The sequence below is a fragment of the Anser cygnoides genome, chromosome 15 (genome assembly GCF_040182565.1).
Source record: "Anser cygnoides isolate HZ-2024a breed goose chromosome 15, Taihu_goose_T2T_genome, whole genome shotgun sequence".
NCBI lineage: Eukaryota > Metazoa > Chordata > Aves > Anseriformes > Anatidae > Anser > Anser cygnoides.
The window spans coordinates 5,335,641-5,354,626 of record NC_089887.1 but is presented as its reverse complement, the minus strand read 5'-3'; the positions used below and the strand labels follow the sequence as shown (position 1 = coordinate 5,354,626).

The following is an 18,986-nucleotide window of genomic DNA, read 5'->3' as shown; positions in this document are numbered from 1 at the left end:
CCCAGTTAATCCAGTTTTATGGCTCGGAATTAAAATAGAGAGAAGTCAGGGACTCAAAGCTGCAGTTCTTGTGGCAGTACCACCACTGTTAGAGGCACAGATCTTAATGCCTTCAAACCATTAGTATTTTGGGAACAAAGGAATGCAAAAAGCCTTTTTTGTGCAGCTTATTCCAGCTAATAATTTAGAGCCTGATGTTCAGAAATCCTACATCCCTACCCCTGCCCTTGGATGCTGCACAAGCCCTTGCCCAGCTACCTCCCTCAGCTACCTCTTGTTGTCAGCCCTTCCCTTGCTTGCCAGGCACAGAGGTAAAACGTGCTCTGCCTAACTTCTCTCAACAATAACTCCCTCATTCCACCCATCCATCTTCATACTTGCTTCTCTGCCATATCTGTCCCCGCATCCTTCATAATTCAGGGTTGAGGAGCTAAGGAATAAATGTTACAGCACAAGCATCAAGGGAACTATAACTTTGAATTACCTGACCTCGGTGAGTTTAAATTGTCAGCCATAACACTGGATTAACCTAATTTCTTTTTATTGAATATTTTACCTTTAGAAGTCATACAGCCCTTTCTCTCAGAGAAATATGAGAACTGAAGGTCAAATAAATTCTTTTATGGGTATATTTCTAATTTTCATAGTCTAACCTCTTAGCATTGAACACTAATATCTAGCGCCAGCAGGATAAAGCAAAATCCAGGCACTACTCTGGGGGAAAAGTATTTCCATAGCCCTTCGGAAATACATCAAACTAATACATAACTTTTAATTTTGCTGCATGTTCTGAATTGTTGTAAGTTTGAAAAAGCTCTAAACACCTTGTTTAAATAGAAACCGTCAGGCATAACATACATTAAGAACACAGGCAGTCCTTGTGTCTCCACCCCAAAAAGCATCTGATAGAAAGACAGCAATGAACTCTGCATTCTTATAATTCCAAGGTTTATCAGATACATCGTAAGGCAAGAAAAAGAATGACAGAGCACTGATTCAAAAAAAGAAATGCTAAGAATTTTTACGAGCTCTTTCATGCTTCTAAGAGCGGATGGGAAGCAAGGCCCACGAGTCATTTCATCTTCCTCCTCCAGGCTGGTCATTTGAAGGTAGCGTTTGCTGTTTCCAAGTTGAAAGCCCTTAGGTGCCTAATCTCTACTCTAACAAAGCATACCACTTCTATGCCTCTGTGGTACAAATTCCTACAGGTACCTGTATAGGGACACGAAGAGGTGGAATATCCAAAGTCGGTGAAAGGAAAATCTATCCGCTACTGTGAAGAACTAGGCCAATATCAGATGAAGAGCAGAAATTATCACTAGAGAGGATGCAATGGAAAGCAACACGGGAAGGGGCAGACCATGCCGCCCCCATCTGCAGCCCTACAGTGAACAAGTGTGGTCATCTCAGACCTCTTCAACAGATGAGGACCCAAAGGCAGAAAGACAAGTCAGAAACTAAGAGAACATTGCAGGCTTTAAAAAGCCATTCTGGAGCAGGATTAGCATGTGAGAGCTCAACAACGTTGCTATTTCCTTCATTTGACTCAAAAAGAGTGAGTGGTAAATATATGACCAAATCAGGCAAAGTAACAAAGCTAGTATTAAATGAAGAAAAACACGCAAAAGCAAAGCATGCACTTGTCTGGGAGCCATGTCAGAAAACACGAATTTATCCTCTTACAGAAATCTACAAATCTCACTTGAAAATGGCAGCATTTTCTGTTTTAAAGACACTTCCTCCTTCCAAATGGTCTTAGCATACTTCTTCGAAACTATTACAGACAACCTCTTCTCCAAAGATATTGATTTCAGCTCTCCTTATTTATTCTTTGTAGCAAGATTCTGCAATTATATTAGCAAGTGGTATTAGCAGGTCTCACGGAACAGCCTGTTTCAAAGCAAAATGGTTCGTGCTCACTTTATTCTGGAAGACAATTTCCATTTGCTTAATATAGTCATGATATTTTAGTGAGGTAATTATACTCTTAGCTATCAGTAACAATTAAACCCTTCTTAGACTGGGGTTGCTTAATAAAGGTCTCAAAATAAATAACACATTCCAAACACAATATTTTTAAATGTCAAGCATGCAAATAGGATCTTGTAATGAATATAATGGAGCATCAAGTATAAATCAGCACAAAGTTAGCCTGTGATTGTACAAAACTCTGCTAAAATTGCTGTTAGAGTATTGTGGAATTCTGATCACCATGCTAGAGAGAAAAGCAGCACAGGAACAGAGATGAAATCATTTCATTAAATATTATGACTGGTTCAGGAGACAGCTAGGGCGAAACCATCAGCACTGCTGTTTCCATAGCTGCAGAGCAGACTTGGTCAAGACTATGGTCAGGCTGACAATTGATATCTGTTCATTTGTATTTTCTATAGCAACTTCCATGAAAATGAAGTTCCTCTGCAGCCAGATCACTCAGTTATAAGCTAAATAAAACCCAGAGCAGACAAGTTACAGAGCACAGACAAAATAGGGGGGGAAATCACTCTCAAACTCAGGTCTAGAGAGACTTGAAATCAGGTCAACAGATCCTAGAAAGCTGTTCCATCTGGAAGGGGAGATCACAGTTTAAAGGTCCTTACGATGCAGACAGCAAGGTAATCATGAAAGGAGAAGGAGACCAGCGCCAGACATTAAAAAAAAAAAAGAGTTGTTAGAATAAATATTTGCAGAATTTTCTTGTAGAGCACCCATTACAGGCAAAGAGCAGTGGAGCAAATTATCTCCAAGCTGCTGCACTTGGGAGCCAGCTGCCCCAGCTCCAGAAGGTTGTTGGGTGAATTAGGACTAATGTTTTAGTCCTATTTAGTCCCTTCCTGGCACAGGAAGCATCCGAAGGCAGAAACGTGGACTATCTCAGCAGCATCCTTTCCATACTTAGTAACTCTTGGCTTAGCAACTTTTTGTCACCTCCTGTGGCAAATCCAGACGCCACAGTTGAGCAGAACAGATGGCAGGACCTCTGAGCACAGAAACTGCTCCTGGTCCTTGCTCACCACGTGGCCCAAGTCCCTGTGGGGCACCAGGCCTGTAATCTGTACAACATCTGGATCGAGTCCAAGGGTAGTTTTCAAAGCAGAGCAGGATTTTCATCTGAATGAATTATATATTCTACAAACACAGGCCTCTGTCTGCCTTTTATAGTCTGCAAGGCCCATTAGCAGATAGCAATTAACCCAGACAGAAGTGGGTTTGGACCAACCCTAAACCACAGACAATCTCAGCAAGGCTAACAGGCAACCTTCTGGTTCAGAGCATTTCAAAAACCAGGACAGCCTGCTTGCACTGCAGATTAACTTACTCAAAACAATCATAACAAATTTGGATTATACTGGGGAAAAAAAGAAAAAGCCTAGTATTAAACCTCTCTTTCCCTGGGGCACCTCATCTCACACAGACACCAGGCTGCTGGACACCAACAAAAGCAAACACAAAACGTGATATTTCCTCAACCTGAACAGGAAACATCTCCAGCAGCAGCCAAAACCTCTGAATCCCACTGTCTCATCACAAAACTTCGCATGCTTTATCCACTGCTCCAGCCACTCTTGTGTAAACCACGAGCACAAAGCCAAACAACCACGCTGCACTAGACTGAACCCAGGATCAATATAATACCAGCTAGCACAGGGAAGAGATTTTTCATAAAAACCTCTACTTCATCTCTGACCTGTGAGTCCTCATCCTCAGAAGAAAAAAACCCTCTACAATAGAGGTGTCTCAGAATTGAAATTCATGGTGTTACTGGATACTAAAAATTGTGGTTCAGGAGAGACCCCACTGAAACCCCTTTTCCTGTGCAGACAGCAATTACCTCTCTCTCTCTCTCTCCTGTCCCGCAGCAGTTAATGATCTTCTCTCATCCTTTGCTATCATCCCCTCCACCCGTAACTCCCAGTCACCTCTTCTCTTCCAAACACAAAGACTGTCTCGTCTCCCCTCATCTTACAAGTCTGCAAGATGATCTAATAGGCACCACCTCACCTGGCAAACCTCACCTCGTGGAATCACACAAGAGGGAGCAGACTAATTTATTTAAAACATATTTATTTGCAGCCATTAAAAGGAAGACGACTTCCACGGGTTTCTAAAAAACCTACAGAGGAGAGACAAGGTGAGCAGAGGGAAAGGGCTGGCACAGGTCAGGCTGGCAGCAGATAACGATCACGTGCACAGTGGCAGCACAGCTGGTGCTGCACGAGTAATGGGACTGCTTAAATGATATACACGGAGTCATGAAGTGGATCAAAGGGAGGAAGAGGCATCACACCGTAACAGCCAGGGAGAAGCATTCGATACTGCCCACGACACAGAGGAGCAGTTCAGTTCTGTCCCAAACCCATCCATGCTACCTAGGCACAGAGCACATGGTGCAACACCCAAAAGAAGGTCATTGCAAGGCATCTTTTTACCAGACTGTTTTTATTGCTATTGTGTGTGATATTTAAAGATAAATACATATCCCAGAAAAAGGGTTAATTCACCTCCTTCACTGAACTCCCAGATCCTTCCTTGTACTTCCAAATCATCCACCCCCTCCGAAATATCACAACGCAGGGCCCAATGTGGCAGCGAAACCAACGGCATTATTTTAAATCTTTACTGATTACAAAACAAAGCAGATGGCAAATCAAGTCATGAACTCTGCATCTGCCATGCTTAATGAACAGTTTAATTACCTAGCCCCATTTCTGATGCATCTCTGCCATTCTCAGCTCTGGGAGTCACTTACGTGGCTCGTACTGACTCTTCCGAAGATATCTCCAGGAACATGTGGTGCCAACAGTCAGCTGGAGTTGGTTAATCAATAATTATTTAATCTCCAACTTTTATGGTGATGGCCTGAATTATGTCTCTACCGAAACAGATTTCCTATCAGATCATATGATCTGCTTGAATGCTCAGAAAACAAAACAGAATTTTTCAGCCTCTTCTCTGGGTAGCGGAGCACCCTAAGGCAGACAAATGCGCAGACCGGAAACAAACAAGGCAAAACAACAACATGCAGCACAATCAGATTAATTCATTTGCTGCATTACGCCTCTCATGAGAGCAAGGGATGCAATTAGGACAGTGTACATTCACAAAGTCTACAATTTGAGAAGCAAATTGGGCTCATTTGGGATGTTACAAGAAGTAACTGAAATTGCACTTCATGTTTGGAGTGCTTGTGCATGCAAAGAGGCACGAGCCTCCCGCACAGGATCAGGCACCAGCTGCAACCAAGCAGGGCGTTTGGGCTCGGGTCAAACCTGACACACGCGCTCTGGCATGCTCAGAAGAAAAAAGTGTCCCGAGGAATCACCGACGCAGGAGATGAGGCTGACAGGTCTGAACTACAACAGCAGCCAAGTGACAGGTACAGCCCAGGGCTGACTCATGACCAGGGAAAAATCACGTGAGGAGAGGAGGAGGAGGCAATGATGCTATGAAGATCCATGCAAACCAACTTTTTACCCTCCATTGAAGGGCTTTGGGAACCCCTCAGCATGCTTTTATCACTGGTCCATAAAGGTCCATTTGTGCCCCTTGAAAGCTGCCCTCCAGGAACAAAGAGAGCAGAGCTTTGGTTTTGTTAAACACAGGCTCAACGAGCTACTTGAACTCAAACAAGGATTTTCAGAAAGGGATTTTCATTCTGGGAGACTTACGTGTCACAGAAAATTACCCAAGAGATTCAAATTTTAGTCATTCAATAGCAGAATTGCCTGCTATTAATAAGCCCACTTCATAAAGACCATGAGTTGTGTGGAAAGCTTTCAGAAAAGAGAAATACAAGCTTACGGACAACACAAAGTCAAATACAGAACTGTAGGCAAACACAACATTCAAAGCCAATATAGGGGTAGATCAAACAGGAAAAGGACAGAGAGAGACCAGGTCTTCCCCCAGCACTTCAGATACCTCCCAGCACTGCTGTGTTGAAAACACCTTGTATCATAAAGCAAAGATAAAAGGTTTCTCTAAAACTGAGCAAAACCAAAGCAAAAAGACAGCACAACAGATAGCAAACCTAGCCAGGTGGATGTCAAACAGAGTGAGTAAATACATCCCTTCAAACATTAATTTCTTTTTCATTACCCTAAGTGAACAGATTGACACTCCAGCAAATACCTTCAAGCCATCAATGTCTGAAAAGCTCTCAGGTGTCCAAGAGACTCTTATTTCACTGAAAACATGCATATCAGAAAACTTCAAGTACCGCTCTGACTTACAAGACATACGGGAGAAAGTCATCAACTAACACGTTCTGAACAGCAGTTTGTCAACAATAATAATGAGGATACACTTCCTGCCCCAGTCCACTGTCAGAGGTGGAATTAATTGGGCTAGACCACTGCACAAGTATGTCAAAGAGAATGCTGTTCCTCAAGTCTGCCAAGGAAGAAAGATTTGTAAAGAGTCATAGAAGTATCCTAGATTGACAACTGTGCCTATTGCAAACAGTAAACCAAGTGGAAAGGCCCAAGTAAGGTCAAGGAAGCCCAAAAGAAGCAAATGAGGCAAGGAAGCAAGCAATGGAGGGAGAAGTTAAATGCACTGAAATGGAAATACAAGAGCAACCAAGTAAAACAGAGACTGTGGCAAGTAGAAAATGAACAAGACTAAACAGGACAGGCAATCCATGAAAGCCAAAAAAAAATTGCTTGAATATGGAGATAATATTCAATAGCCATAAAAGTAAGCCAAGAAGAAATCAGATCAGCAAAGCAAGTGCCACCTGAAGGGAGCATGTTTATTACTAAAATACTAGGTATTGCTGTTATCGAATGAAGAACAGCTTATCAGTTTCTACTGATCTTTGAAAATGTATTCTAGACCTGAGACTTCCACGTTACAATTTGATCCCAAAGAACAGATAGCTGTTACTGCATTCAACTTGCACTGTTAAATATGTCTGATGTCTTTCAGACCTTATTTGCTCAGCATACAGGAACAGATTCATTGCCCTACCAGAGGGTCAGATATACACAAATGCAAAAATCAGTGTCAGAAACAATAGCAATTCAATCATATATATATAATAGTCTCCCCCAAATTAGATTTTCACAGTCCTGTTTAACAAGACAAAGATTCAATAAAGAAAGCTCATCTTTTCCATTCTCAAATTACATAGAAGCACACTGTAGTACTGATGCCACTAATTAGATGATTAAATACCATTCTAGGTGATATGCTTTCAATGTAAAATAATTATTTTTAACAGACAATATACTTGCTCAATCTCATTTTAAATCACAATATCATACTTTTTTAATTAAATGATATTCCTTCTTCTGATTTTGTATGAGAGCGCAACTAGTGGGAGACGCAGTGCCAAGAGGAGATTGCCCAAGTACCATAATGCATGTACTTCTTCACAAAGGACCTCGAGCATTCCCTGGATGGAATATAAATTTTCAGACAACAGCAAAGCTTTTATTCCTTTAAAACAGGTCAGTTGAGGAATTATTCAGCACACTGAAAACTTCCACTGTCAAAACACAAGTTTATTTGCCATGGTCTGTTGAAGGACACTTCCAACTTTTCCTCTATTCCTCTTCATGGGGAAGGTGACAAGGACAGCAAACAAATCAAGGGCTTTGTCTTTCCTTATAAATTAGAGTCCTCCCTCATATGACAAAGTACTGTTGTCTTTTTGGCCAGTATTTAAAGAAATGTAACGATATTTTGTGTTCTACAACAAAGCATGTTTCTGCTGAGGACTCAAAATAAGTTAAAGGGAATATTTTAGAAGCCACCTGAGAAATTCCCTTCAAGCTGAGCAGCCCAGTGCAATGCTAGACAGCTGAGAAGGTTGTAAAGGAAAGCTTTTATCAGCTTCAGCATTCACCTGTGTCATATCCAGCCATGGCATTATCAGACTACAACATGGAGGGCTGGAGGCTGCTGAGGAGATGAAACACCTTTTTATTTTCCATGGAGAGGGTTTGGTCCATCAACTCAAATTGCAGAGCTTCCCTTAGTGCAAAGGAGAAAGAACTGCTGTCATTTTTCCCTTCTCACTTGCATAACTATCCATGGCATCAAATTCTGCAGTCGGAAGGTCTGAAAAAATATCCTCTTGTAAAATGGTTGCTTCATGCTCCAAGAAGCCCTGCTTACCATAAATCACAGCCTCCTTGGCCCAAAACTGACACAGAATTACACAGAACTGGGTGTAGACCAATTAAAACTGATCAAAATGCTTTAGTTGGCACTGAAAATTAAAGCCTAAAGCACTAGCAATATGAGGTCCCTTCTCTCTTGCTCAGATACTCCCATAATAGTATCTTTCCTCCCTATACACAGTGACATGCCTGGCTTCCTCTCTCTCACCCTAACTGCTCGATTCTGACCTTATGCACACACATAAGCTTACTTAACGTGAGCAGTTTCATGATATCAGGAAGATTGCTTAAGATGAGTGAAGTTTTGTAAGGAATATTTTTGGAAAGTGAAAAACATATCACACCGACTGGAGAGAATTATTATTCCCTTTGGGGCAAGAGCTCCCTCAAAATTTAATATAACATTTTTCAATGCTCTACAGACTTCAAAATTATTGTATAGAATTTCCATCATGGAAGCATACCTGATATAGGATAATACAGACTTCTCTGAAATATCCTATAGAAAGGATCTTAAAATGTATTTTCAATTTACTGGTCTAGTGCCTACCATTATATTTGAACAGACTTTCAGCATAAGAGGAAGGAGATTCTCTTACTCTCTGTAAATTGTTTTTCCACAGGAACAGTTGACAAGGTGCAGTCGTTTCGTTCTCTTTAGGAAAGGAGGTGAGGCAGCAAAAGCCATTATAAATTCCCCTCAGTGGCTCAAAACACTCCAGCGACAACATGATTCAATTCTCTGCTCTCGCACAAGTGTCAGGCACGAGACTAAGCCATGTATTGCCAATGCAGCAGGAGCCCTGACAGAGGGGCACACTGGCAAGGCCCTACAATGTACTAGTAATTTAATTCCATTGCAGTCCAGAGGACAAGTGTCGCATCTCTTTCACAGCATCAGCTATGCAAAGACCCCAGAGCAACTTTGCAGTACAAGTTACTGAGGGGTACAAAGAAGAAACAACAAGGGCTGCACCTGGAGGAAAGAGATAAGGGCACATGCTTTTTCAGACATTATCTAGACCCTCACCGGAAAGAAATAAGGACATGTACTTTTCTAGACATTTTCCAGACCCTCACCTTGGTGAGCAGCAATACACGTTTCTGCAGCCGTCTGACCAGCGCTTCGTGCTGCTCGCGCTTCTTCTTCTCTTCCAAGAGCTGGCTCTGAATCTGCAATATTTCTTCCTGTAGCTGCTGCCGGGCCTTCTCCAGTGTTCGGGCACTAGGAAAGATAACACAGACCTGTGAAAACTTGACCACCGCCTCTTAGTCAAATTGATCAGAAAAACCCAAGAGGAGAAGCATGACCACAACACCAGGCCACTGGGGCTGCTGCCATTGCATTGTACAGCTGCACCGCTGGAATCTTGAGGAGCTGCAGTCTCATCAGCTTTTCTCAGAAAAAGCTATGAAAGAACCCCCATTCCCGTGTCAGCCTTCTTGTTCAGCACAAAAAATCACTGGAATCTCACATATACTAGGCATTTAAATAATTGCATATCTATTTCAAAATCAATCAGTTTGCCTTTGAAAAGATGGCTCATTTTCAACAAACAACGTAAGAGCTCGGTTTCCACTGCATCTTTTACTTTTTTTTTTCCTCTCCAAACAAAGTAGAAGTAAAACTGAGGTTTAATGTGATCTGTTTTGACAGAAAGATAATATTCAGCTAGTAATTATAGCCACCACCTGCACATTGCTCTTGCCAGCAACCTATATTGGAAGAGAAATGTTTTCCAAGGCCAGGCAGTTAGCATGTAGCTTGCAATGTGGACATGACTCTCAATTGAGCCAGAAGAGCTTGGTTCCCCATCATTTTAAGGTACTGCTTAGATAAATCTGAAAGGGACCGCTGCTTTAAAAGACTCTCTTAGCTTAATTTAAAGTACATCCTGCACTGCCAGGTCACCAAGTTGTACCTGAGAAATTTATGGAGGAATTCTCCAGAATCCCCAAGCAGCTATTCCCCAGCCTCAGCATCCTTCTTGAAGACAAACACGCATTTTAAAACACAAGGTGAATGAGAAAACTGTTTAAAACTCCAGTTCAATTTGGAAACATTCAGAGACCAATTTAACGATCAGGGACTGTGAAATTGACTCTTCCTTGTTGTATTCTGGTGGGAAAGTTCAACAAGACTAAATCTGCATTTGAAAATAGATAATTTAATTACCTGGGTACCATTACTTCCTTGGTTCTGGTGTAATTGATCAGTTCAAAAGGGAACCTGTGCCCAAGAACATTATCTCTGGAGACGGAACATGAAGCAGCCGTGCATTGGGTGCTCCCTCACCCACCACAGCCTCAGCAAACATCTCAAATTCATTCTTGTGGATACTCAACAGCAAGACCGAACCTTTTCTTATTCAACAATGCAAAAGTTCCACATTCTAAAATAATTCAATTCTTGACATATACAAAATTAATCTATATTAAAAAGTTTCCTAGAAGCCAAGTACAGAACAGCATCCTACACCTTAAACAATGCTTCAGGGGCAATTCAGGCTGACCCTAAGTTCCAGCAGGCAGACACAACCTGGGTGACACGTGAAGATGTAACGGGAAGATTCATCACACTGTGCCTCCCCAAATCCTAAGCTTAAAACACTCACTCCCTTTCCTTGGGATCTGGTTCTAAGCCAGAATTTAGACTCAATCAGCCCAAGCACATGGGCCAACCTGCTGAGTTTGCAACAGGTCGGTGTCTGACATGGGGCAGAAAGGCTGGGTGGGGACGGGTAACTCCAACCACTGCCTTAAGACCCATTAGAGCTTATTCAGCAAGATTATTTTTTTTATGCATAGGGTAAATATAAGCGCACAACCCCAACAACTGTTATAACAAATTGAATCAAGCCACAGAAATCACACTGCAAATATTATTCATTCTATCAAAGAAACAGTCCTGCTTAGTCAAAACAGAAGATAAAATGCAAACATAAGATTAAATATTACAGAACAGATAGAATCTCGCATTTGATTATTGCAAAACATTTTGATAGGACAACAGAGAAACCTTTTTTCCTAATCTCCCAGTATTGTGACCTATTTCTATAAATGCTGAGTGAACTGATGGATTATGACTGCGTTGACATTCAGAAAAAGTGAGATATATGTTAGGTTTCCTTCTCGAAATAATGAATAATATTTGAAATTCACATCTAACAGATAGCACACGCGTTCAGTCACGTTCTTCTCGAACTAGCTTGGAAGATGATTGTTTTAATACACGAGAAAAGCTAAGCAAAGGGAGACAAACGGGTAATTTCCTCAGCCATTGCACAGCACATGGAAAAAAAACATCTTCTGTATTTCAGCCTCAGCTCAAACGTGATGTTAATGTAGATAAAATTTAAATGCCAGAGATGTCTATGAAAGCAGTGACAATACTTAAACTCTCTGAACTGACTCTGTTACCAAAGGTTTCCTTGATATAAGAAGTGTGAAATTCAACTTCCTTACAACTCTCCACACCATGCCAAAGCAAATTATTGAAATCCTTTCTTCCTCTCTTAGGACAGATTGATAATTCTTCCAGCAAAAACTGCACCAAATACTACATAAACCATCTCTATTAAAAAATAGAGAATAAAAAAAAAAAAGGAAGAAATGAAAGGAAGAAAAAAAAAGAAAAAGAAAACAAAAAGAAAGTTATATTCCTCAGTGACAAAAAACAGGACTTGAAAGTAGGAACCCAGCAGCAAACACCATTCAGGTTAGAAATGGGCGTTCATCTTCCACACTGATGACATCTATGGCTTATCAAAAGTAAACGCTCGCTCAAACCAAACATTTAAAAAAAACTAAAATAAGCCCAAAGTTCTCCATTCAACATAAGCTTGGAGAACCGGCATTTTTGCAAGTTCAAAGCAAACCTTTTAAGCCTTAAAGAGAAAAAGTCATTTCTCTTTATCAGCCTATTAATGCGCCTTGTTCCACATCCTAGTGAATAAGATGCCAACATCTTTCTGTTCTGAGCTCTTGAGACTCTTCATATTTTGCTCTTCTCTTCTGTAATCTACTTTAATGTAATCTTAATGATAAAACTTCATTTTCCAGAATGTTCTTTGAAAGACGGAGAACAATGACGGCAGACAGCAAACACTGAAGCTGTAAGATACATTTTAGTAATTTGCTTTGAGAAAAATTACAAGGGCAGCTCACAGCTCCTCCTCCGTGATCCAAGGAACATTATTTTAATTGTTCTGCTCTTTCAGTAACCAACTTACCACCTCACAGATACCCAAAAAGTAGCAGGAAAAGCAAACAGAACGCCAGAAGCCGTCTGTACGTCAACCTGGGAGGAAAACCAGAAGTCCATAGCGGCACAGAGACAATTAGAGGAGCACCACACTCTGGGTCATGTTGCAGCTCAGGAAAAGATGAGACATTTGCACACAGCAGGGACAACTGTCAGAAACGAGAATCGCATCAAAGGGAACACGCTGAAAAACAGAGAGCACGGATGGGAAGAACATTGAGGAAGCACAGAGGGAAAGCAGTGACAGTGCTATTGCATGTCTATAACAGCAAAAAGAAGCGTACTGCATCAACATCTTCATAACACAGTCCAAAATAAAAAGGTTAGTGCACAAGCTAATGAGGCAAAAAGGAGCAAGGGAAATTGTTTTGCAGAAGACATTTGGAGGAAGAGAACTACACCCATTCCTGGGCCCTGACAACTTGCATCCTTTGCAATGCATCGACAGACAGTACGCACAGGGACATACAGCGCACTGGAAACTTAGAGACGTTGAATAAAAATCTTGTTTTCCTTTTTAGTTCTCCTCTCCATGTTTTAAAAACCAACATGAAGGCATAAATACACAAAGAAAAGAAATTTGGGGTTTGGCAAAGTAAACATTTTTTCATCTTACATTAAAAGGAAAAAATTAACCCATTGTAAAACATTGCTGAAAAGACAGGGACAGCTCTCAGAGCACTGCTGCCAAACAGAATTGCCAACCAACAAATTTAAGGCAGGTAAACAAGAAAAAACAGCAAGAAGAGATGGTTTTAGTGGTACAAGTATTTCAGCTTAAAAGTCAAAGGTTTTAACTTTTGTTAAAATAAGATTTTTTGGCATCTTACTCTGCTTTCTTTCTCGTGCACGTGCTGAACAGAGCACACTGAAGCAGCTGGATCCATCCCCTGCTCGCCCTGTGCTATTGCTGTGGTGTGCACGAGTGGGAACCGTGCTGGCTGGTATTTCTGTTAGCTGCTAGGGGGTTACCACCTTCAGGAGGAGCAATGATACAAAATATTAACACCTTTAGGGGAAGTTAACACACGAACTGTATTTCATTCAAAGCTTTAACCGTGTCTTATTTAGAGCCGTATGAAATACTGTTACAGAAAATATTACATGAAACAGAGTCCATAGAAAAGTCAGTAGGAAAAAACAGCCTTGTTTTTGACATCTATTTTTCCCAAGTCTTCAGCTAACATTTGCGAACTTTCTCTTGGACTTCGTGCTTTCTCCAAGACCTTTATACATCTCACCCTCATCAGGCTTCCATAAATCAAAAATCATTCAAAAATAAATGGTCTATATATCATGATGCTGCTCTACATACAAGGAAGTCCTGAATCATACTGAATTTATAATAAGGACAGATGAAACGGGTAAGAAGCAGACAGATGTTTGGAGCTTCATTAGTACACAACGTTTTGCCATTGAGACAGTATTTAACTTTACTCCCTAAGCAGGGGTATAAATATCAGGCACCAAAATTCAGTTCCCTCAAAGTGAACAGTTAGACAACAGAAATAAGACAAATTTTATGTCCCGGCAGTGATCCAGGGGCCTTAATTGAGTGACAGGAGGTAGGATTTACTGAAAGAAATTCACATCAGGCACCCTCTCCTTGCTCTCAGCGCGGGGCCAGCTTTGCTGACTGCAACAGCCCAACGGAGCCAACCACAGGAACATCACCAAAGCGCAGAGGCCAGGGTGGCTCTAGCTTAGCAGGTATTTAATCAAGCACGCAGCGTGAGATTTACTGTCACGCTAATCAACATGCTTTCTACATCCACCAGCTAGATGAGAACAAAAGCAATGTCTTAATTTAACAATAAATAAGAGACTTCTCTGGCTTGTTTTGATTTTAATTTGAAAAATGAATAGTTTGTCAAATACATACATCACTGAGTTCTGGAAAGCAAAATCTTTCAAGAGTGAGATAACTACAGGCATGAGAGTCCTTCTAAGCCTCTACACCTGGAGTGTCCATAACGCCAAAGCTTCTATTAAAGACATTTATTTGGTGAATAAAACTTTTACTGATATTTTAAAACCACTGAAGCCACGCTGCTCGTCGTATGCTTCGTAACTTGATAACATTGCCATCTTCCGTAAAAGTGGCTGCAGCAAAAATCAAACAGAGTTGAATACACAAGTGATCTGTAGCAGCTTATGTACACAAACCTATTAAGGGCTTCTGCTATGTCTAAATCCTCATTGCTCTTGTTCCAAATCAACAACAAATTGGAAACATTTGCATCCTGACCCCAACTTACTCTTTTATTTGCAGTGCTCGGTGGAGAAGCACATACTAAGCATCCTTAACGAAGTGGAAGGAATTAAAAAAGCAGGAGTTAAAAACAACAGTCCTGTACAATTATTAGCACAGCAGACAGCCTGCCCAACATGCATCATCCGTCTCTGCACCATAAGTTTGCATGTGGCATTTGGCAATTACAGAGGACTGCCTGTTTTTAAAGAGCATTCACTGATAAGGATTTTCCACTCCCACTCTGAGACAAGAATAATCCCCACCTTACAAGTCTAAAAAGTGCCTTTCCAACACTGCAGAGAGCTGGAAACATGTGATGACAATGCCTTATGACAACAGACTGATACATCAAACTGAGCAAAGACGTTCATTAAATTGTTTAAAATGTGTTCTAGAGAATGGTGAACAGAATAGCTCCGTTCCAATTATTTCAATAGGACAGCCGTGCTCATTTGGTCCCTTTGCAGGTTCGACTTTTTGCTGTTGTGACAGCTCTGAGTGGTGATGAAGGTCAGCTCGTGGGCCACCCGCCAACAGGGAAACACACGGAGCTTCAGCACCAAAGGATGGCAATGCCCGATCCCTTCCCGTCAGGCCCCACGCCAGCTGTGAGCATCCAGCGCAGTCCCTGAAGCACTAGGAATGAAAAGGAGCAAAATACTGGAGAAAGGAACTGTTTGTTTTTCCTCCCTCTCCTGACAAACAAAAATACCGAGGAAGAATTTTGAAAGAAAACCTTTTCTCCAGCCAGGATCCAAATATCCTCTCTGCAGCTGGCTTTATTTACATCATCTAATTCAAATTCTAAATGCTTCAAAGTGTTATTACACTTTTTTCTTTGAAAACAAAAATCACAACAACTGAAACAAAACTGCGAATGAGAAAACCCAAAGATTGAAATAATTACTAATCAAAGGAGAGGCCTGTACATGGGATGGTGAAGTCACTGGCCAGCTCTACCCAGTAATTTCTCTCCGTGTCAGCTCTGATGAGTTTTATATTTCTAACATTTCATCAATTTGAATCACCAAATTCAATTTGCATCCACAGATAAACAGAGAGGGAATAATAAATACTCTCATCTGACCTTGAAGTGTGAGATAGAAAATTGCCCTCCATGATTTCATTTCAATCTGAACCATAATGAATAATGCAGTTGGCCCCATCAGTTACCGATCCATAATCACACTCTCGTGGGCTGGAGGAACTCGTATCCGTGCCTAAATATGATGAAAAAAGTCAAAACTTCTTTTTTGTACTAGTCTTTTTCTGCTTCTCCCTCACGACACAGATCTGTATCTGTGCTTCCCCACCAACCCTGCTCACCCCCAGATGTAACTGTCTGAAGGATTTCAATTTGTTGCACTGTCAAAAGTGAGACGAATGCATGGCACAGTTATCTTCTCAATCCAATTCAGTATTATGTGCATTGTAAAAATTCTCCTCTAAGAGCTCTACATTTGGTAAGCATTCTCCCTCCCAGCAAGCTGTCAAGTCACGGGCCCGACCCTACAGCTCTGGTGCGAAGCACAGCAACACAGCACAGACAACTGGTGGCATAAACACCAAGAGTAACTAAGAATATTTCAGATTTCTGCTACACATTCAAACTAACACTTATCATGAGAGCGGAAAAGTCATCTGGGAACAGGCAGCATGAGAGCTGAGGAGCTGTAAAGGATAAAGGAAAAGGATTAATAACGAGGAGTGAAAAAAGGAAAATTTGCTTGAAGTAGGGAATGAAGTGAGTAGGAGAACAGTTGTGCTGAACCAACTTGTCAGCAAACAAATATGCTGAAATTCTAGGCTCTTGACAGTTAGATAATAGCTTATCTTAATAAAATAAAGAAGATGAAAGCACTTAGATGAGAAAAACTAAACATTAAACTCTCCATTGCAACATAACAAGTGAGACCTCGCAGACTCGTGACTCATCTACAGCTTCGTGAAGGTTCTACAGATCTGTTTCAAATGACCTTTCCCAATGAGACCTCATTTCTAGTGTGCATTACCGTACTCCACAGTGAAATGAGCATAGTATATTACTGTTCGGACACAACTTTTTCCATATATATGAATTTTAAATACCTGAATAAATTTACAGAAGCAAAATTGTCTAAAATATTTCTCACAGAGCAATTCAGTGGGGGACCTCCACCATAAGCCTCCAAAAAATCCAAAGCTACAGCTCAGCATTTCAGCAGCAAGCTTATGTCAGCGACAACCTGTCCGTGTTAGGTGATCAAAACCTGTCAGGTTTTCACGGGGACTCACGAGGGAATTCATAACAGATACTTGTTGACAACAAATAAACCCAAAGAATTAAGTATTACTCCCAGCACTTACCCACGGGACATCAGAGCAGATAAAAGGAAAGGAAGGGCTGACAAACCACTTAGCTATCTGCAATGACTGCTCCGACAGACTGCTGTTCTTGGCCTTTCCTTCTCGCCCGCACCAATTTAACTTCATCTCTTTTCTGCCTCCCACTTGCTTTGACTCAACTTACATCAAAGCAGTCTAGCATGATACAAGCTACATTAAGCATAGCTCTGTAAAAAGACCTGCTAATTATTGTATTGGGAGCATACTGAGCCTGCAAAGATCTTAGAAACTCCATGACCAAATAACCTGACCTGTAGTCATGACTCTTCCAAGCACCAACCTGTCCTTGGGCAGAAACATGATGTGGTAATGTGTGATCTTCTCTACCAGGCTCTCAAAACAAACCAGGACCCTCTGCTAACGGCGTCTGTTTTCAGCAGGATCTCTGCCTCATTTCCTGCAGAATTTGGAAGATTAACGAAGCACAGAAATTGCTTAAAGAGAATGGTCTCACATTAAGGCATCAGAAAAGTCTCCCAAAAAAAAAATGGTTCCAGTCCTCGCCTACGCCAGAGCTCCTGGCTGATACTGGGAGCTTTTCAAAGGTAGTCCTTGGCTTAGTCATTGGGTCACTCCTAACGCTGAGCTCGAGTGCTGGGCACTGACAACACTGCTGAAATCAAGAGCAGCTACTCATAACATGAAGTCTTGGGTAATGCTAAGTGTTTTAAAGGACAATTTCTAAATATTCCAGAATGGCATCCTCAGAATAAGCCTACGGTTCCTCCTCGGTTTGCATCTGCTATAGCAGAGCTAACATAAGAAATAACTAAAAAAAATTGTATTTTTTTTTCTGTAGAAATTCACAATATTTGCTCATTAAGTCAACATAATTCACCATCCCTGCCAAGTGCAACAGGAATCCTGCATGGCACATTCACAGGAAGCTAGACTAGGATGTGCCAGGCGACTAATCCTGACGCCTCCTACCCTCCGAGAGCTTCACCTTGCAACCCTGCTGTTGCCTTCCAGGCAGCCATTTCCCATTTAGTCAAGTTCTGCTAGCCTTATTCCTAAAACATTCTTTGGGTGCTTGTTTGCCCTATTACCACCCAGAAATGCAGAGCACTATTTGAATCTTCCACTAGACTGCTGACACTGTTACAACCGATCTGCAGGGCACAGAGACCTACTTCCCTCTGATTTCCTTCCCCCAAATTAGCTCAACGCACCTTTAAACAGGAATAAAGCTGTCACTGTGGAAAGACGAACTGTCAGAACAACTAAATTTAGAGCTCTGTTACATCAATTCTCCTGCATCAATATTTTTAAATGTTTAATAAAACAATGCTACATGCTACGCAATCTCTTTGCAATGAATTCTTCATACAGAAACCAGTCAGGTGGACAAGTAGATAGTCTTTATGCAGAAGTTCATGTTGCAAAATCATTAGATGAGCATAAAAGGTTCAATATTTTGGGGTTAGAAGCCATTATAGGGAAGAGATGGTAGTCCAGTGTGGACTCAGCAGGTACAGCATGTAAAGTTTCTGCCCTCACCAGTGCAGCACCATAACTCACCTTCTGAGTGCTGTGATGAACACATCTGAGCATGGGTACAAAGCACTCAACGGTGCATTTAACCCACCAGCCTTACACTGCATTAAAATGCAAAAGCAGCCCTTGTGTATCAGCAGGGTTTGTAACAGCTCACACCATGGCATCCACATCCGGAGCACTTGGTCCATGTACCTTGAAGGCCACAGACCTCACCTCTTCCTTTCCAAGCCAAACACCACCACTGAAATCACACAGCAGCCAATAATTCGCCTTGCATGAGCGCAGGCCGGGTGCTAAGCTGCCTCAGTTTCCTGCGCCATGAGACTTTTGGGGGCACTGTGGTTGACTCAGCACTCATTTCTCTCTCTCCTGGGATGTGGAAGAAGCTCAGCCTTTGCCCCACCTTCACGGAAGTCACTCTGTAGCAAAATTATCACACATTTAAAGACCAACC

General features: G+C 41.5%; 1 protein-coding gene across 22 annotated transcripts in view; it reads right to left on the bottom strand.

Annotated features, from left to right (window-relative positions):
- The window catches only part of MAD1L1 (mitotic arrest deficient 1 like 1), a 352,087-nt gene that overhangs the window by 239,759 nt on the left and 93,342 nt on the right, over positions 1 to 18,986 (bottom strand). For all 22 annotated transcript variants that reach the window (XR_010825087.1, XR_007163484.2, XR_007163497.2 and 19 more), the window contains one exon: positions 9,210 to 9,354. Coding sequence is in view for 16 of the 22 variants with exons in the window: in XM_048064431.2 (XP_047920388.2) it covers positions 9,210 to 9,354 (145 nt within the window). In the remaining 6 variants the exon portion in view is untranslated. The remainder of the gene's footprint in view (positions 1 to 9,209; positions 9,355 to 18,986) is intronic.